Source organism: Onychostoma macrolepis, chromosome 25 (assembly GCF_012432095.1).
Source record: "Onychostoma macrolepis isolate SWU-2019 chromosome 25, ASM1243209v1, whole genome shotgun sequence".
Taxonomy (NCBI): Eukaryota; Metazoa; Chordata; class Actinopteri; order Cypriniformes; family Cyprinidae; genus Onychostoma; species Onychostoma macrolepis.
Genome location: NC_081179.1, coordinates 3,688,270 through 3,709,922, shown reverse-complemented (window position 1 = coordinate 3,709,922; position 21,653 = coordinate 3,688,270). Strand labels below are relative to the sequence as shown.

The window sequence follows — 21,653 nt, the reverse complement described above, 5'->3', positions numbered from 1 at the left end:
TTGTAATAACAAACAAAAAAATTTAAATACAATGTAGTAAAGAGCATTTGTTTGTATTTTTAATAATTAAAAACACTATATATAACCTATAAACAACTATAAAACTTATACATATTTCTTTAATATAGCCTAATTATATTTCTATTCAAAATAATAGGGAGGATCCCGGATCCAGACCTGTTTTTTTTTTTTTATATATGTTTTTATATTTTCTATCACATTAAAAATAATCAATGAAAAATTATTCAAACATTAATTTTAAAGAAAACATGCAAAACTGAAATAAAACCACTGATCACCAAAAAATAAAATGAATAAATAAATAATGCGTGTTTTTATAATAAAATAGGGTAAGTGCTAATATTTTCAAAAACTCTTTTAGAAAATCGTTTTCCATAAAAAAAAAAAAAAAAAAAAAGGTCGAATTTAAATTAACAATCAGAACATTTCATTTGTGAATTTAATGCTTGTGTTTACCATAAAACTACCAACCGTGCACGTCGCCTGATGACGTCACGACGCACGCGCGTCACGCACGCACTCACTACGGAAGCGCAGAGAGGAAACAGCAGAGATCGCAGCTCCGGTGCCGCTCAGTTTGGACTCTAAAGGCGGATAAAGCCCATTATAATGTCGGGATTTGACTCCAACCCGTTTGAAGATCCAGTCGACGTCAATCCCTTCCAGGTGAGGAACACAGGAGAAGCGCTTCGGAGGGTTTGAGCTGAAGTTTGGGGCAGTTCAGCGGGGTTTGTGCTGCTGCTGATGGGGAGTTTTGGGTCAGATGAGTTCGGTTCGGCTGTTGACGTGTCACGGTCGCCGGTGCGCTGGTTAGTTGGTTAGCTGGTTAGTTAGCTGTCGCTGGTGAAGGGTGTGGATCCGCGCAGGTTAGGTGACACGCTGAAGGCCAGAGCGCCACTCCTATTAATGTCACAACAGAGTCGAGCTCTATAACTCTCTAACTGCCTGCATGATGAAGCTCTGTGAGTCACTGCGAGGCTCTGATCACCTGGGATTCGTCCTCATGCGCACTAAAGGCCGCACAATCAAGCTGAAATGCATTACATAAACCCCCCTCATATTTCCTTGATCAGGGCATGCAGGGCTGCCACTGTGTTTTCTGCACAGTGCATTTTCCATATTAAGTGAAATCAATAACTAACATGACAGATGATAAAATATACAATGCAAAAGGTCAGGATCTCATCTCGCAGTGGTGTATATTTAAAAAAAAAAATCAAAAGTAGTAAAATTCTAGGTTAAAATGTATGTAAATACAAAATATGTGTGCATGTATATTACATGCTTTTTCATTTGCATTTACACACACACACACACACTTTTTTTGCAGTTAATTTCAATAAATCTGCTGTGTGACAAATGCACAAATTATAAAAGTAAAAACATGGAATGCAATAAAACAACAATAATAAACAAACACATATGTTGCATTATATGTTATGTTATATTATTCATAGGTCGGGATTTTGACAGGGTATTTGACAAAGTTTTAGATTAAAGTGTATGTAAATATGAATGTATTTGTATTTTAGGTGCATTCATGAATGTTTTAATAGTTCCGCAGTGTGAAAAATGCACAGTTTTTAAAAGTAAAAACATGGCATGCACTTAAAGAATAATATATACATTATATAATAATGATTATTAACGTTTTGTGCAGTTGATTTTAATAGTTGTGCTGTTTGACAAAAGCACAATTTAATAGTAGTCTCTTAATTTATACTCATAATGTAGTAGTAATAATAATATATTTAACATTACACACACACACATTATCATTATGAAATTATAACATGCTTAAATAACATGAATTTGACTATTAAACATTTCATTATAGTCTATTATGCTCACCAAAGCTGCATTTATTTGATGAAAAATATTGTAAAGACTTTTATTGTAAATTTATTTGACATATTAAGTGTATGAAGTGTAAGCTGCTGACTGATGCACACAGACACAGTCTGTTTGTCATCTGGCATCTTTGCTGTGTTTTCGTTGTCTGGAGTCTGATGTAGTTGCCATCTGTTTCTTCCATCTTTAATGCAGCAGAATATTGAGTTCTGGACAAAGCAAACATTCCTGTGAGATACTCCAGCTCCCCTCGAAGGCAATCACAGATCGCATGTCTGCTGCAATACAATAAGAATTGAGATGTTTAGTGACACAAGCATTGATTTGAGCAGTGATGTTGTGCTGAGTCTGTGACAGTTATTACGTTGCATAATAGAGAATGGCTGTAGGGAAGTGTGTGGAGAGATGCTCTGCGGATCACATGTGCACACAGAGTTTGTCTAAGGCGTCAGTGTCTTACCGTCAGTTGATCTGTAGTTAAAGATTCAGATATCTGAACCATCGTGCATGGGTTTATACTCCATAATGTCATTGACCCAGCTAGTTGAACGTCAGACATCTTTTCAGGAATTTAACGTGCAGTTCTACACATTTAAAGGTTAGGTGTGTAATTTCTTGTTAAAATACTACTAATACTAACGCAATTAATTGCGAAAATACTTCTGTTCTATTTATGACGTATTGTGCTTTCTCAGATTTTAGTAATCTATATTTGCTGAAAATGTAAAAATTATTTTAATAAGACTACTACTGTATGTTATCTAACAGCCTTCTACTTTCCATTTATAATTAAATGTAAAGTCATTTATAAAATTAAAAATCGTTTTTGCTTTTATGCAGTTAACTTTAATAGTCCCACGCATAGTTTTAAAAGTAAAAATATGACGTATGTAATCGCACAATTTTTATTAATTATAATTTAATTATAATATTATATTTAATATTATAATATTATAAAATTATAAATATGCTTATTTATAATATCAATTATTATTATTATTATTAAATTATAATTTGCTGAAATAATATTTATAAAGGATGTCTTTTCTGCTCACCAAGGCTGCATTTATTTGATAAAAATACAGTAATATTGTGAAATATTATTACAATTGAAAATAACTGTTTTTTTCTCAATGCATTTGACATTTGAAGTGTATTTAAGTGTAAGCTGCTGACTGATGCACACAGACACATCACAGGTTGCTTTTGTAGTATAATTTATCATTTTAAGTCATGTATGAAATTATTAAAAAAACAATTGAATTCAGAACATTTAAAAAAATAAAAATAAAACGTCTCCAGTAATATTCATAATTTTATGTCGTCTTAATTGTTTTAATTCATTTTAAATCATTTTTTAAATCATTTTAAAATTTGAATTCCTTGATTACATTATTGTGATTATTTTTTATTTTAATTCCTTTTATCTAAAGCTCTATGAATTACCATTGTGTATGAAATGTGCCATATAAATTAATAGGGATGCACGATATTATCGGACCGATATCGGCTTTCAATGTAAATATCGGCATCGGCCCGATATGAAAAATTATGCCGATATGTCTCGCCGATAAGAGGAATACATTAACTCACATGTGCTCAGGGTGTGCTAGCGATTAGATCACGTCAGCAGCGTGGCTCATTCTTGAAGCAAAGTTTTGCCTGAATGATAATTAGATTCACTGTTTTGGATCGCTGCATTTAAACTGAGAATGCACGTACAGAATGATGCGGTCGATGTATGATAGAGTAAACAGTAATAGCATGTGCAGCAGTAGCCTCCCCCGGGTCCTAAAGCCCGTTCAGTAAGGAGTTTTAATTCTGTAGGGGGTGCTGTTGGCCTACTTCTAATAAAATGAAAGTAAAATACACAAATAACACTGTGTTTCTGATTAAATAAAGCAGTAATTGATGTCATAAAATCATGAGTATGTTTTGATTTAAAGGTCAGAATCTATAGCTTACATGAATAAAAAAAAAAAAAAAAAATCATGTTACATGATACTTGTAAATTAAATAATTCTATATATACTGATTTATTCATTAATGTGTAATATGTTATATATTTTTTAAACAAATTATGATCTCTAAAATATTTTTACAGCTCTTTTGCTTTAGACCATCTACAAATGTTAAATCCTAAAATAAAACGTTAAGGTTACTACTGCATCTTTTGAATTGAAAAATATCGGCATATCGGCAAAAATCCAATATCGTGCTTCCCTATAAATTAACTTGCCTTCCCTTGCCTTATTGTATTATATATGGTTTTTATTTTTCTATCCCATTGAAATAATGGCAATACAACAGTTATTTAAACTTAACACAGTGACATGGTTTCACTTTAAATAAGACTGAAATGCAGATAATATTACAAATGACCACAAATTTAAGAACAAAAAGTACAATATGGGTCTTTCTAATAAAGTTTGTTGTGATTCTGTTATTAATGTCTGCGGTGAGTTTCTGTGGAGGCCTGTGGGAATGAGAGCAGGTGTGTTTGTCAGGACAGACCGCAGAGACACAGTCAAATGCAAAAATTGCATATCATACTTTGGCTGAAAATGTCCGTTTGGAACAAGAACATTTTGCAGCTTCGTTTCAGTGAATTTGGTTTCTCGTGATTTGACCCTTTAAGATGCTCTTTGATTTGTCTTGGATCTTTCTGCTTTAGAGGATGAAGGAAGTTCTCCGTGTCTGTTGTCTTTAATGTGTCCCGCACCGGGTAAACACTGCGTCTCTTCCTGCAGAGTCCTGTCCTGACGGACTCGTGGAGTGCCAGATGTGATTAATGAGTACTGAACAGTCACATTAATAATCAGTGAATGTTCTCCGTCTGCTGGATGAACATGCACTTTGAACAGATGTTTAGATTATGTTGTTCTCGTGAGAATAACTCAAACTAGAATACCTTGGCATTATGGAAACAAGTTATTCATGGGCAAACACCACTCATTTTATTCTTCATAGCTTGTAGAGATGAAGCTCAGCAGCTTCAGTGTATTTGCTGTGGTTTGAAATGGTAAGCTGATGGACAGTACGAGCTGAATTAGCCTGTAAGGAAGGATGGATTTTGGTTCCTCGTCGTGACCACAGAGGCATCTCAAATATTGTCAGATGATTGTGACCTATTTAACTCTCTGCGATGATGTCACTGCGTATTGTAATAGAGGCATGTGACTCAGTAAAACACTCATATATCATGCTTTCAATTGGCCTGGATCCATGAAGTATAAGAAATTAGTAATTTTAGTAATTTTTAGTCATTTAGAATTTTAGTTGCTAAAGCACCAGTTCTACATTTTTAGTTTTTAATCTAATTTCATTTTATATTTTATTTATTTTATATTTTATTACTGTGTGTGTGTATATATATATATATATATATATATATATATATATATAAAATTTATAAATATTTAAAATAAATATTACTTTATTTTATTTCCTTAAGTTTTAGTAATTTTGTAATGTGCTTTTGTTATTATTGTTGTTGTTGTTACTGTTATTATTATTATTATTATTATTAAAGCTTTAATTTCAGTTTTAGTAATTTCAATCAACTTTTTTGTAATTTCAATCAACATTTCTAAATTAATTGTTTGTGTAATATATATATATATATATATATATATGTTTAAGCACATTGTAAGCATATTGTAATTTTGTAATAATTCTAATAACATATATCAATTAAATTGCTCAGTATTGAAAAATTTTATTACAATTTTCTTCTAATATTTAGATAGTTACAAACACACTTTATGTATATTCATTTATATATCATACAAAGGATAGGGTATACAGTTAATAAACAATATTATTTACAAACGCACAAACGTACATTTGAGAGATATATATATAATCAAATATAAATGTGTGTGTGTTTGTAAGTAATATTGTTTATTATTAATTGTGTGCCCATCCTTCTATGTATGTATAATATATAAATTCATTATTATTTAATAATATTAATAATGATAGTGTTCATCTCTTTCAGGATCCGTCTGTCACTCAGGTGACCAACTCTGGAGTCGATCACATTGAAAGTTTCAGTCCATTTCCTGATGGCAACTCCGTGACGGTGAGTCTAGCACTCTTTCAGTGATTGTGTCAGATTAATATCTTTAGCAGAGCCATAATTGTGCTCTGAACTCTGATGTAATAAAGCAATAAGTTACTTGAGGCCATGAGCTCCGCTGATTTTACCACGGTTAAACTCATTTGTTCCACTGTAAAACAGTTTAAACGTCAAGATACAACCCCAAGTGATGTAATGCTCCAGCAGCAATATGATACAAAATACCAGCGTTTTGCATTTTATCATGAATTAAAATCCCAGTAATTGCTGGTTTTTCCATCAGGGAAGCACCATCCCGGCCTCCAGCGGCCCGTCTCAACCCGCTGTCCTGCAGCCGTCAGTGGAGCCCAGTCCACAGGTCAGCGTCTCACACACACATACACACACACACACACACACATCTGATAGGCTCTAACGACCCCGTGTCTGTCTGCGCAGGCCGTGGCTGCAGCTGCGCAGGCCAATCTGCTCAAGCAGCAGGAGGAGCTGGAGAGGAAAGCAGCCGAGCTTGACCGACGAGAACAAGATCTGCAGAGCAGAGGAGCGCCGACAGGTAACACACACCTCTCTGTATCTGCTGTGTGAATACTAGGAGCCCGGATGACCGATTACATTCACATACAGTAGCCCACAATGCATCTGACTTCACCTTGCACTTTCAGTGTGATGAATAAACTAAAAGTAATCACAGCCATGGTTTCTTAATCAGACTGGCACAAGTTATGATACATTTGGTAACACTTTATTTCGATAGTACACTTTAGACATTCTACTAACAGTAAGTAACTTTGCAACTACACGTCAACTAGCAGTCATTAGAGTATTAGTAGACTCTCTGCTTAATAGCTTCTAACACTTTATTTTGATGGGTCCACAACATACAACATGCTGACTATGAGAAACTTTGCAAGTATATGTCAACTTATTCTACTAACCCTAAACCTACCCTACTGAGAGTTAGTAGACATGTAGCTGCAAATTAATGAGAATTAGTTGACATGTAGTTACAAAGTTACTTATAGTTCGTAGAATGTCTAAAGTGGACTATCGAAATAGTGTAATTATACATTTTTATACAAAATGCCACTAAAATGCAAGATAACTTGATGCCATTTGCTCAATTAAACATGCAGTGCTATCATTAGTATTGATAAACTATTATAGTTTTTGTTAATATTTACGTTTTTGGTTTTCTTTGACATTTTAGTTAAAGTTTTAGTAATTTTGTTTTGTGTTTTTGTAATTTTTATTAGTTTTTGTTTTGTTGAAATATGTCTAAACAATTTGTATTACGTTTTAGTTTTAGTCAGGGTTATTATAGTTCAAATAAAACTGAAGCCTAAAAAACATTATTTGAAATAAAGTAAACTTTAAATTAAGTAAAATAAATTATAATAATACAAAAATATAAACTTGTATATTGCTCATTTTAATTTAGTTTAACTTGATCTACTAAAATAACTAAAGCTAAAAAGTACTACTAAAAGTAGTTTTAAATCACTTTTAAATAAAAACTAGAAGCAAGAAAAATGACAAAAACAACAAAATTACTAAAATGCATATAAATTAAATAGCTTTTTATTTCTTTTAGAACTATGAAATTATATAAAAGAAAAGATAAAAATAAAAACAAATTTAAAATATTAATAAAAACTATAATAGCGTCTCAACGATACTAAAATAACACTGGTTTTAGTTAACTTCAACTAAAAGAAAATGAGAATTGTCTTGTCATCATTAAAAATTGCTTTGCCAACTAGCTGAAATAAAATAAGTTTTAATATAATAAAATAGTAATTAAATAAAAAATATAAATTTAATGAACAGTCATGACCAAAAATATCGGCACCCTTGGTAAATAAGATCAAAGAAGGCTGTGAAAATTAATCTGCATTGTTAATCCTTTTGATCTTTTATTTAAAAAATTAACAAATCGAACCTTTCATTGGATAATAAGAATTTAAAATGAGGGGAAATATCATTATGAAATAAATGTTTTTCTCTAATACACGTTGGACACAATTATTGGCACCCCTAGAAATTCTTATGAGTAAAATATCTCTGAAGTATATTCCCATTCATATTCACAATTTTGAGCTCTCCAGGGTGATTATGAACATGAAATTATTTAAAAAATAATAATATTCAGTATATGGTGCACAGTATGCTAATATTCCATTCTGAGTTAGTTTACACGCATCTGAATTCAAACAGTTGCATAAATCAACAGACAAGTAAATGGTGCCTTTATTTGTTGTGAGGGTTTGACAGGTTGCTGCTAAGGATTGTGGGATATCGGTGGCTGTCTCACCTCACACTTGTTCTCCTCAGGCAAACAGAACAACTGGCCTCCTCTTCCCAAATTCTTTCCCATCAAGCCTTGCTTCTACCAGGACTTCTCTGAGGAGATCCCGCAGGAACATCAGAGACTCTGCAAAATGATCTATTACCTGTGGATGTGTGAGTTTACAGGCCTCAACACATCAAGTCTAAATGATCATTTCCTGATCTTATTTTGAATGTTGATACAAGTAAATAAAGTTGTATCTGTTTATTTGTTTTCTTACAAAAAACAAAAACTTTTCACCGTCCAGTCAATTCTTAATTCTGATTTTATTTTCTTGTTTAACATAAAACTAAGTGTTATTTTAGTATTAATTACATAATATTTATTATAATATGTATTCATATTTTGAATTGAATTTTATTTTATATTTTTAGTTTTAATTTCAATTTTATTTTAAGTTTTAGTAATTTAGTTTTGTCATTTTATTAGTTTTTAAATTATTTAAATAATTATAATATAATATATATTTTTTACTTTGCTTTAATTTATTCTTATTTCAGTTTTAGTAATTTACATATAAGTATAAAGTATTTGAACTTTCTTGTTTTATTTCTGTTAGTCGCCAGGGTAATTATTCGATGGTAATATTTATTTCAGTTATCCAAAATATTTTTAAATACTTTTTACGAGCTTTTTTTTTTTTTTTACACATTCCTTATTCCAGATGCTGTTCCGAGTAAAAAAAAAAGTTTTCAACACAAAGTTGTTTTATTTTTAATATTTCCTGTTTAAATTTTTTTAAATGTAGTATTATTATTATTATTATTATTATTATTATATTTTATAACTTAAACCTATTTTATTTTAGTTAGTTGCCAAAGAAAGCATTTCTAATTTTTCAATTGTAAACGTTTCCATGTAATATTTATATTTTATATTATTGCAGCTACATTTTTAATAGTTTTTACTAACTATTTGGTAGTTAATTAGTTTTAGTTAACAATAACAGTACTGATATGAAAATATATGTAATATTAGATGTATATAATCTTTATTTGACCCTCTAACTCTAGCACTCTATTCTAATTCTATTCTTAAAAAAACAAACGTGCCCCTTTTAGACTTGCACTCTATTCATTTACTAAAAAAAATACCTAACACTAGCTTCTTTAATCTTTTTGTATTCTATTTGTTTTCTTTTCATTTATTATACAATTAACAAACGCAAAAAAGGCCTCTAACACTAGCTTGCTCTATTATTTTTCTATTCTATCAGTTTTCTTTTTATTATATAATAAAAAAAAAAAACTTACATCATTTCAAAATGTCATGGCTGTAATACAATTTAACATTGAATGCTGAAGAAAACATTATATTATGTGTTTGTTTGATAGATAATGTATGTAATCAGATTGAGTTGGACTCTGTCGGCCGTATGTTTAATGTGTGTGTGTGTGTGTGTGTGTGTGTTTGCAGGGCAGTGTGTGACGCTGTTTCTGAACGTTCTGGCCTGTCTAGCTGAGTTCACCACTAACACAGACGCAGGCGTGGACTTCGGTCTGTCCATCCTCTGGTTCATCCTGTTCGCTCCCTGCTCCTTCCTCTGCTGGTTCAGACCCGTCTATAAAGCCTTCAGGTCAGTCTCTGTCTCCAACAGCGTTCAAACCATCACATCACATCATGCTGTTTACGCCACTTCCACGATAGATGCATTTCTGACACTTGCTACAGTTTTGAGACGTTATCACGAATATTTGTATACTATTTTGGTGTTTATTAATGTTTAGAATTAGCCTTTATTTTTACATTTTCAGTTTTCAATTTTGAGACTGTATTATGAGACCATTATTATGAGACTCTCTGGAATATTTGTATACTATTATAGTGTTTATTAATATTTTGAAATGGCTTTTATTTTCAATTTTATTTTAGTTTAAATTTGAGTAATTTTCATTTTTAACTTTTATTTTTATTATTGTTTTTTATATTTAGCTTTAATTTATTTCAGTTTTAGTAAATTTAGTATTTGACATCTTTAATTTTGAGACACTATTATGAGAATGTTATTATGAGGTTCTCTGAAATATTTGTATACAATTATAGTGTTGTATTAATATTTTGTTATTTTATTTTTATTATTTTAATGTATTAAAATATCTGTACCTAAAATAATTACTAAAATAGATTTAATATATTTCCATAAATATTATAATTATTACAATTATAATCAATTATAATATTAAATGAAAATGTTAATTATTAAAAAAATATTTTCATAAATAAATTCTGCTCATCAGTATATAATGTGCATGTAAAAAAAATAGCTGTGTCTAATATAGCAATATATAACATTTGATTTTGAACAGTTAGAATTTAATTTTGAGTAATTTTAGCATTTCAACAAATTTTATTTTATTTTCAGCTAGTTGCCGAGGCAACATTTCTGATTTTCTGAATGTTGAAGTTTTTCATTTAATATTTACATTTTTTTTCATTGTCAGCAAGTCTCTTTCTTCTCAATGATAAGTATATTTCCTTCTCTTTCAGGACTGACAGCTCCTTCAATTTCTTCTTCTTCTTCTTCATTTTCTTCGCTCAGATCGTCGTGTCTGTGATTCAGAGCGTGGGCATCCCGAGATGGGGCAACAGGTACAGTTGAGACCGCTCTATACAGCTCCCCTGCACTTCATTCTGCTTTACAATTCATTAGTGATGTTTAATTAGGCAATAATTAGGCAGTAATATTTATTTAGGGAGTATTAAAGGAATATTTCACCCAAACATCTCTGAGCTGGACGTTTGTGTTTCTCCCGTGTGACAGATGACTTTCTGATGCTCGGCTCTCTCTTCTGTCTCTTTGACGAGTATCTCTTCCTGCACTAACGGTTTTCTGCTGCTGGACTTCCTTTAAAACTCTTGCTTCCTGTCTGAAGTACGTCTTCTCGCTCTTTAAACTTCTTGCTTTGTTTTCCTCTTAAAGCAGCACTCGTCAGCCTTTGAAGCCTGATAGAAACATGCTTGATTTCTCAGTTCTCTTCCATTAATAACATTATTTTCTCAAGATTATTTAGACTATTATGAAAATATTGTTATGAGACTCCCTGGAATGATTGATTCAGATTCAGCATTTTGAAATTTTATTCTGTTTATTTTTAGATATGCATTTATTTTGATATTATTCACAATTTTATAGAATATAATTAGAATATATATATATATATATATATATATATATATATATATGTATGTATAGTTCAGTCATGAAACTTTTGATGACGCAGGCTGACGGGTTGTTAACGTAACTGATGATATTCAGAGCGTTAAACGACTTGGCACAAGCTGATTGGTTCATGTTGCATACGCAGCCAATGAGCTTGCTGCTTTACATTTAAATAGCTGGTTTGCATTCACTTGAGCATTTGCAGCATGCTTTCAGAGTTCCTCTGAAACCCACCACCTTCCCCAGTTCCACCTGTATAGATCTGCTACGGGTTATTTTTAGGGCTGGGTAAAAAATATTGATATCTCGATATTAATCGATTCTCATTTTTATGGAATGATATCGATTCTTAAATCCCAATAATCTCCTCTGCTTTAATACCAGTTTCATCACAAAATAAACATGACTAAACATCCGAAGGTAAGTTAAAAGAAAGAGTACAACTTTACAATCCGTATCTTGTCTCATGTAATCGCTCAATCAGTGTTTCAGCCGCGCAAAGACGTCAATATAACAGCTTGTAAACAATGTCACGTAACGTCACATTTACCTCAGAAAAACATACTTGGTAACCATAAACTGTAGAGAGGGGCCTTTTGCTGCACCATATAACACATTCATTATAAATGTTACTGTTCTTCAATGTTTAATTTATGCTTGAATAAATCGATATTAAATCGAATCGGTAATCGAATCGCAAGTTTGTGAATGAGAATCAAATCGAATCGTGAAATTTGTCAAAACCCAGCCCTAGTTATTTTATATGCTATTTGTGCAGCAGCAGTATGTCTTAAATACTCACAGCACCGTATCGCCGTAAGCACTGGCAGTAGCAAGTTCTTGTACTTGCTTGTAGCAGCAATAATCTACAACTACAGCAATAACCAACAGCAGCAGCAATTCAGCAGCAGCGTAGCAGATCTATTCCGCCAAGACCAAATACATCAACATGTCATAAACATCACCATGCTAAAATCTTCAGAGAATTGTCATGATTAAAATAAATGTGTATGTGTATATATATATATATATATACAGTGCCTTGCAAAAGTATTCATACCCCTTCATTTTCTTCCCCCATTTTATGTTGCTGCCTTATGTTAAACTGTTTCAAATTACTTTTTTTTCCCACATCAATCTACACTCCATACACCATACTGACAAAGCAAAAACAGAATTGTCAACTTCGTAAATTAAAAAAAATAAAATAAAATAAGTACATTGCATAAGTATTCATACCCTGAACTAAATATTAAGCTGAAGCACCTTTACAGTCTCAAGTCTTTTTTTGTTTGATGCGACAAGCTTTGCACATCATCATTTGGCAATTATCTGCCATTCTTCACCTCACCTCTTCACCTCTCAAGCTCTGTCAGGTTGGATGGGGGCAGATGCACATTTTCAGGTTTCTCCAGAAATACTTGATTGGGTTCAATCCCAGGCTGTGGCTGAGCCACTCAAGGACATTCACAGAGTTGTCTATGAGCCACTCTTGCTGTGTGTTTAGGGTCATCGTCCTGTTGGAAGGTAAACCTTCTGCCCAGTCTGAGGTTTTGAATGCTCTGGACTGGGTTTTCATTAAGGCTGTCTCAATATTTTGGTGCATTGAGCTTTTCTTCTACTCTGACGAGTCCCTCAGACCCTGCCACTGAAAAACAGCCCCACAGCATGAGGCTGCTACCAGCACACTTTACTGCTGGGATGCTACTGTGCAGGTGATGATCAGAGCTGGTTTCCTTCAAACGTGATGTTTGGATGTTTCTCACAGTCTGAGGGTCCTTTAGTTGCTTTTTTGTAAATTCCAAGTGTGTTTTCATGTGTCTTAACTGAAGAGAGGATTGAGTCTGGCCACACCGCCATAAAGTCCAGATCGTTAGAGTGTTGCATTGATGTTTGTCCTTCTGTAGGTTTCTCTCATCTGCATATATGATCATGGAGCTCAACTAGAGTGACCATCATGTTCTTGGTCACCAGTCTAACCAAAGCCCTTCTCCATCAGTTGCTCAGTTTGGCCAGGAGGCTAGATCTAGGAAGAGTCCTGGTTGTTTCAAACTTCTTCCATTAAGGGTAACAGAGACTGCATGCTTCTGTGAAACTTCAATGAAGCAGAATTTTTTCTGAACTTTTCCTCAGATCTGTGGCTTGACGCAAACCTGTTTCTGAGCTCTACAGGCAGTTCTTTGGACTTCAGGGCTTGGTTTTTGCTCTGATATGCATTATCAGCTGTTAGACCTTTTATTAAGACGTGTGTGCCTTTCCAAATCATACCCATTCAATTGAATTTGCCACAGGTTAACTGCACTCGAAGTGTAGTGACATCTACAAGAAATATGTATACTCCTGAGCTAAATAAAGTCCCAGATAAGGGTATGAATACTTATGCAATGGAATCATTTTAGTTTTTTATTTTTAATAAATTTGCAACGTTGTTAAAAACCTGTTTTTTGCTTTACAATCATTGTGTATGGAGTGTAGATTGATGTGGGGAAAAAAGTAATTTAAAGCAGTTTAACATAAGGCAGCAACAAAAAAAATGAAGGGGTATGAATACTTTCGCAAGGCACTGTGTAATATATACAGTGAGGAAAATAAGTATTTGAACACCCTGCTATTTTGCAAGTTCTCCCACTTAGAAATCATGGAGGGGTCTGAAATTGTCATCGTAGGTGTATGTCCACTGTGAGAGACATAATCTAAAAAAAAAAATCCAGAAATCACAATGTATGATTTTTTAACTATTTATTTGTATGATACAGCTGCAAATAAGTATTTGAACACCTGAGAAAATCAATGTTAATATTTGGTACAGTAGCCTTTGTTTGCAATTACAGAGGTCAAACATTTCCTGTAGTTTTTCACCAGGTTTGCACACACTGCAGGAGGGATTTTGGCCTCCTCCACACAGATCTTCTCTAGATCAGTCAGGTTTCTGGCCTGTCGCTGAGAAACACGGAGTTTGAGCTCCCTCAAAGATTCTCTATTGGGTTTAGGTCTGGAGACTGGCTAGGCCATGCCAGAACCTTGATATGCTTCTTACAGAGACACTCCTTGGTTATCCTGGCTGTGTGCTTGGTCATTGTCATGTTGGAAGACCCAGCCTCGACCCATCTTCAATGCTCTAACTGAGGGAAGGAGGTTGTTCCCCAAAATCTCGCAATACATGGCCCCGGTCATCCTCTCCTTAATACAGTGCAGTCGCCCTGTCCCATGTGCAGAAAAACACCCCCAAAGCATGATGCTACCACCCCCATGCTTCACAGTAGGGATGGTGTTCTTGGGATGGTACTCATCATTCTTCTTCCTCCAAACACGTTTAGTGGAATTATGACCAAAAAGTTCTATTTTGGTCTCATCTGACCACATGACTTTCTCCCATGACTCCTCTGGATCATCCAAATGGTCATTGGCAAACTTAAGTCGGGCCTGGACATGTGCTGGTTTAAGCAGGGGAACCTTCCGTGTCATGCATGATTTCAAACCATGACGTCTTAGTGTATTACCAACAGTAACCTTGGAAACAGTGGTCCCAGCTCTTTTCAGGTCATTGACCAGCTCCTCCCGTGTAGTTCTGGGCTGATTTCTCACCTTTCTTAGGATCATTGAGACCCCACGAGGTGAGATCTTGCATGGAGCCCCAGTCCGAGGGAGATTGACAGTCATGTTTAGCTTCTTCCATTTTCTAATGATTGCTCCAACAGTGGACCTTTTTCACCAAGCTGCTTGGCAATTTCCCGTAGCCCTTTCCAGCCTTGTGGAGGTGTACAATTTTGTCTCTAGTGTCTTTGGACAGCTCTTTGGTCTTGGCCATGTTAGTAGTTGGATTCTTACTGATTGTATGGGGTGGACAGGTGTCTTTATGCAGCTAACGACCTCAAACAGGTGCATCTAATTTAGGATAATAAATGGAGTGGAGGTGGACATTTTAAAGGCAGACTAACAGGTCTTTAAGGGTCAGAATTCTAGCTGATAGACAGGTGTTCAAATACTTATTTGCAGCTGTATCATACAAATAAATAGTTAAAAATCATACATTGTGATTTCTGGATTTTTTTAGATTATGTCTCTCACAGTGGACATGCACCTACGATGACAATTTCAGACCCTCCATGATTTCTAAGTGGGAGAACTTGCAAAATAGCAGGGTGTTCAAATACTTATTTTCCTCACTGTGTATATATATATATATGTATATGTGTGTGTGTGTGTGTATATATATACAGTCAAGGCCAAAAATATCGGCACCCTTGGTAAATATGATCAAAGAAGGCTGTGAAAATTAATCTGCATTGTTAATCCTTTTGATCTTTTATTTTAAAAATTCACAAAAATCTAACCTTTCATTGGATAATAAGAATTTAAAATGGGGGGAAATATCATTATGAAATAAATGTTTTTCTCAGATACACGTTGGACACAATTATTGGCACCTCTAGAAATTCTTATGAGTAACATATCTCTGAAGTATATTCCCATTCATATTCACAATTTTGAGCACTCCAGGGTGATTATGAACATGCAATTATCCAGCCATGGCTTCCTGTTTCACAGAAATATAAATAGTAGGGAAAACAAAGCCCAAATTCCCTTAATCATCCATCACAATGAGAAAAACCAAAGAATATATTTCTGATGTGCAGCAAAAGATAATTGAGCTTTACAAATTAGTGAAGTGGCTTTAAGAAAAGAGCCTTTTCCCATTTCCAGCATCAGGGCAATAATTAAGAATTTCCAATCAACATAAAATGTTAGGAAACTGCCTGGAAGAGGACGTGTGTCTATATCGTCCTAATGCACGGCGAGAAGGAGAGTTTGAGTGGCTAAAGACTCTCCGAGGACCACAGCTGGAGAATTGCAGGAAATAGTTGAGTCTCGGGGTCAGAAAACCTCAACAAGAAAATATTGTCAAACAGCGCCTACATCAGCACATGTTGTTCGGGAGGGTTTCAAGAAAAAGTCTCCTCGCTCATCCAAAAACAAACTCCAGCATATTCAGTTATCAGACACGACTGGAGCTTCAAATGGGACTGGCTTCTATGGTCAGATGAAACTAAAAAAATGAGCTTTTTAGCAGCAAACACTCAAGATGGGTTTGGTGAACACAGGGATAAAAAGTACCCCATGTGTACAATGAAATATACTGCTGTATTTTTGATGTTGTGGGCCTATATTTCTGCTGGAGGTCCTGGACATCTTGTTTAGACACATGGCATCATGGATTCTATCAAATACCAACAGATAAAAAATGGGCCATGTTTGGATCTTCCAACCGTACAATAATCCAAACACAAACCTCAAAATCAACACAAAATGGGTCACTGAGCACAAAACCAAGCTTCTGCTGGTCGTTCCTGTCCTCTGACCTGAACCCTGTAGAACATGAGTGAACTGAAGAGAAGCAGCAACATGGAGCTGTGAATCTAAAGGGTCTGGAGTGACTCTGGATGAAGGAATGGTCTCTGATCTCTTGTCAGGTGTTTTCTAACCTCTTCAGGCATTATAGGAGAACATTTAGAGCTGTTAAACTGGCAAATGGAGGTTTCAAAAAGTATTGAATAAAAGGGTGCCGTTAATTGTGTCCAACGTATATTTGAGAAAAACATTTATTTCATAATGATATTTCCCCCCATTTTAAATTCTTATTATCCAATGAAAGGTTAGATTTTTGTGAATTTTATATATATTATATCGTCATATTATATATACAATTCATTCTAAATAAAACAAATTGTATGTGTGTTTTAGAATTTCTTTTCATTATTTCTTTAGAATTTGTGTTTACAATATTTAAAATATTTTTGTTTAGAAAATATTTATTTATAAACTTATAATATATGCGTTTCAGATTTTTTAAAATTGTTTAGAATTTTCTTTTAAATAATTTTTGTTTCTCTCATTTTTAAATGACATTATAAATCTATTGTAATATAATGAGACGTATATTAAATATGTATGTGTGTGTATATATATATATATATATATATATATATATATATATATATATATATATAACACGCACGCACACACACGGTTGCTTTTCAGTATTTAGAAATTTGTTCAAAATCAAACAAATAGTACATTGTAAAAGTGAATGCAAAAAAAATGTATGCACTCCTAAAAAATTTGTAAACTTCCTAGAATATTCTTTTGTATGCACATATTTTTCGTAACAATGCATCATTTAGAAGAAACAAGCATAAAATTGGTTCATCGATGTTCATTTAATTACAGCGGTTGGATCAGTGCCATAGCAGCGATTGGCAGTAACAAAGCGGTGGGTGTCATCATGATGGTGGTGGCGGCCTTCTTCACGGCCACTGCCGCACTGGCGGTCGTTTTACTGAAAATGGTAAGTAGCTCACGATTTCTGAGTGAAAACCTCTGGTTCTTTGGTTTGTATTTTTTTGTCATTGGTGCGATTCTTTCCCAGGTTCATTCCCACTACCGTCGCACCGGCGCCAGTTTCCACAAGGCGCAGCAGGAATTCTCCCAAGGCGTCCTCACGAACCGCACCTTCCAGACCGCAGCCGCCAATGCAGCCACCACAGCCGCCCAAAGCTCTATGCAGAGAAACTAGAACCAGAAAGCACCACCGAGATCCCGCATCTCTTCCCTCACTGTCCCGGCGGTCCACACAGAACCCAAAGTCCAGCTCCGCTCACCTGCTTTGGTTCTGGATCTTGATTTGGTCCCGCTGTGGACTGCAGAGGCACTACTTTCGTGTTTATTTTTTTGTTTTGAAGCAGAAGGTATGAAGTTGAAATGTTCATCAGTGTGTTTGTATATTTGTTTGTGCGCAGAAATTGTGTCCTGTATCCTTTTTGACCTTGGTTATGCTGTATATAAAGTAATTTAATATTTCCCCGTCATCCATAGTGGTACAGGAGTCTCTTTAAATAAAAAAAAAATGATCATGAAGGATCTCAAAACCTTCTCAAAGCAATGATTATATGTGTATGTCATGAGAGTCTAGATGTTACAATTCTGCTACAATTTTAAAGATTATAGAGTTGTAAATAAAAGCTTTGATTCATATATCATTTGATTTCCTGAAAACATTCTGCATTCCATATTAGTGCCAAAAAATAATGATATGCACCCAGAATTCCGTGGAGGCATGGCCATGTTTGCATAATTAGAACCTTGACAACCTCGGAATCTTGACGGACACAGAGAACATTACTGGTATTGTCTTAATCGTAAGACTAAAGGTGGGATGTAGATTTTGCATTGGGTGTGTGTTTTTTGATAAGCAATGTTTTTTCCTCCCATGTGTACAAGCTTATTTTAGGCTACTGATTGTAAACGGTCAAATCAAAATAGTTTGATTAGTACTCAGACTTAAATTTACATGGGTGATTTTTTTTTTAGCCTTAGAAAGTCCTAACTTTTTAAACAAATGGGTAAAATGGTTTGCCACACAAAATGCCACTTGCTGGAAAGGGTTATATAATTGTGTCAGATGAGATCAGAAGATATTTTTCAACAGTGTAAGTACTTGTTTTTTTTTTTTTGTTTATTTTGAGCAAATAAAATTTTTCTGATTAACAAATTTTGTCCGAGTCATTTTTATTTATGGTATTAAAGCAAATGCATTTAGAGCAGAATTCTTAGTCGTGTGATCATATCAAACACAAGGAATTTCAGATATCCTTTATTAGGTTGTAGATACACTTAAAAAAAAAAACGGGAAAACATAGATTGTCCAATTTGCTCAATATTATTTGAGATCTACACAACAGAATAGTTTTTCTTCGTGACTGATTTCAATAAACGTAGTTCTCTAAAATGTGCAGTCTACTAGATTAAATTATGTAGGCGAATGTGAAACTATCAAGTAGGTTCAGCAGCACTTGTTTTGCAGCTGACAACTAACACTGACAGTTCCCAGCATGCTTTGCATGGAACTTAAAATAAATGTCGAATTGCGTTTTTAAGCAAAATGATGGATGTCTTGAGTGTTTAATGTTTAGTTGTTGCCATTTAGAAACCTGCTTTACTCAAGGGCATTTAATAGTGTTTAATTTGCCAATGTGCTATTGCTAGCTAATAGTTAATTAGCTAATGAAACAATATTACAATTTTGCATTGTGACAAAAAATATGAAACTGAATAAATCAACACATTAAGACCCCTTAATTGGATCACTTAGAAATAACTTCCATGAAGTTATGTGAACAAATTATGTTTGCGTAACTTGATTCATGTGGAACTGATGATAAAATTATGTAAATTTAACACTTTTTCAGACTTACGGCCCAAGTTCTTTGTTTTTAACCAGCGGTGTCCCACAAGGCTTTGTATTTGGTCCAGTTTGATTTGTCCATAACTTTTTCATTGATTTATTTGATCTACCTTTTATCCATCAGTGACCTTCTAGATGCCTGAATTGAGCAGAGTACAAAATCAGCATTGATAATTAAAGTAATGAGCTACAATACATTGTAAAATAACTTAAAATAAATAATCGTTCCACTTTTCTTCAGCGAACGTTGAACCGAAAATCACAAGTTTGAGAAAAATGCAAATATGGTCTTATTTAACAATGTAACAAAATAAACAACAGTTAAATGTCTTTGAAACCAGCCGTTTACTTGTGACATCATTGTTACATAAAATAGGTTCATATTTCACATGGCATCAGCGATTCATTTCAAATCCAAAATATAAAAAGTGCAAATGACAGTTGACGGTACACCAGCCATACAACATGGTTTGGTGTCTTCTTTTTTTTCCTTTTTTTTTTTTAAATCTTCCCCCGTTATTGTAAACACAAACAACAATTGTATTCATAAGCAGACCTGGTTACAGCCACATTGACATTCATGACGTGAGAAACTGTACACGAGCAAGGCAGAGTTTGTCGCTGATATTTTCTTTCGCTCATTCTTTGGGAGAAGGGATTGGCTAAACAGCACGGTGAAAACACAACGCAGAATATTTAACCGTTCATAACTTACATGGAAAATGTTTACAAAGCAATGTGTCATCTTCATATAAAAACCAACCGAAAGATGAATATATATATATAAAAAATTGTCCTTTTTGAGAGTGTACAAAGTATTCACGTAAGCAAACATTTGCAGTTCATCGTATATATATTTATATACCTCTCAAAGTACAAAAATCTGAGAGTCACTTGGCATTAAACTCCTTCATGATGAATCTCCAGGGCCCCAAAAACAGGTATCAGGGTCCTGAGGAAGAGGAACGTACATGAGGAACCGGTTCATTCGTTCTCCGTTCTCACAAGTCCCACGTTTGAGGAGTTTCTGAAGCACCAAACATCAACGTTACTGGATTGGGACTGAATTAAGATGGTCGTAAATGTCTGTCCATGTGGAAATTTCCAATGCATATTCAGACTTTGAATGCTACCGGCGTCTGAGGACAAGAGATTTTGGTTTCTCTCCAGAGATGAAACATTTAAACATGATGTAAGACACTGCAAAAAAGTCCATGAAACATTCATGAGCAAACAAATAATTGTAAATTATTTGCAAATTGTTCAATAACTGCTCTTATGCAAATCGTGGCATTCAATTCAAATGCAACAACTAAGATGATGTTACCGACGCTGAAAAAATGCCCATTTGACAATTTACGCAATAACGATATTCTGAATGCAACATTTACGTGAAAATGGATCCACGTACAAATTTTGGTGTAAATCGTTCATTGTGTAAATTTTTGCATTGATTTGAATGCGGCAATTTACATAAGAATGGTTTTACGCATATTTTACACAAAATTATTCTGCTTGCATTTCATGAATGAAGCCCAATGTTTGAGCATGTGAGGTTTCACCCTAAGAAATAAAAGTCCTAAAATGATCATATACACAATGAAAACACATACAGGCTAAAAATATGGAATACGTAAATACAATCCTACAAAAAACTGTGTGTTTTCTGTGTGGAACGGTTCATCCGAGTTGAGAAAATGGCATTGAGTTTTCATCATTTTACAGATTTCTCTGCCATGCAGGATGGAGAAGATGAAGCGGTGATCTGTTTTCAGTCATTCTCAAGGCTGATCTGAGATCAGTGTTCATTCAAATGTCCTGGTTGTTCCTGAGGACGCGGTTCAGCCGTGTGTGATTGCAGCGCTTCAGCCTGTGGTGATGGCATTCAGGTCCTTCATCAGACCCTCCAGGTGGGCCATTTCCTCTGAGAGTTCATCCGTCTCATACGTCT

General features: G+C 34.1%; 2 protein-coding genes across 5 annotated transcripts in view; one reads left to right on the top strand and one right to left on the bottom strand.

Moving 5' to 3' along the window:
• Positions 1-517: 517 nt before the first annotated feature.
• scamp2 (secretory carrier membrane protein 2) lies at positions 518-19,009 on the top strand. Its single transcript, XM_058767410.1, has 9 exons — positions 518-687; positions 5,873-5,956; positions 6,237-6,311; positions 6,392-6,506; positions 8,285-8,413; positions 9,717-9,876; positions 10,788-10,889; positions 17,689-17,806; positions 17,888-19,009. Exons 1-9 carry the CDS (start codon positions 631-633, stop codon positions 18,032-18,034), a joined length of 987 nt encoding a protein of 328 aa, XP_058623393.1. The 5' UTR covers positions 518-630; the 3' UTR covers positions 18,035-19,009.
• Positions 19,010-19,768: 759 nt separating this feature from the next.
• neo1b (neogenin 1b) overlaps positions 19,769-21,653 on the bottom strand; it is a 135,766-nt gene continuing 133,881 nt past the window's right edge. Inside the window, exon 28 of one of the 4 annotated variants that reach the window (XM_058766392.1) lies at positions 19,769-21,651. In XM_058766392.1, coding sequence (XP_058622375.1) covers positions 21,568-21,651 — 84 coding nt within the window. In that variant the 3' untranslated portion in view covers positions 19,769-21,567. The remainder of the gene's footprint in view (positions 21,652-21,653) is intronic. The other 3 variants (XM_058766390.1, XM_058766388.1, XM_058766389.1) reach the window with 3 other exon arrangements.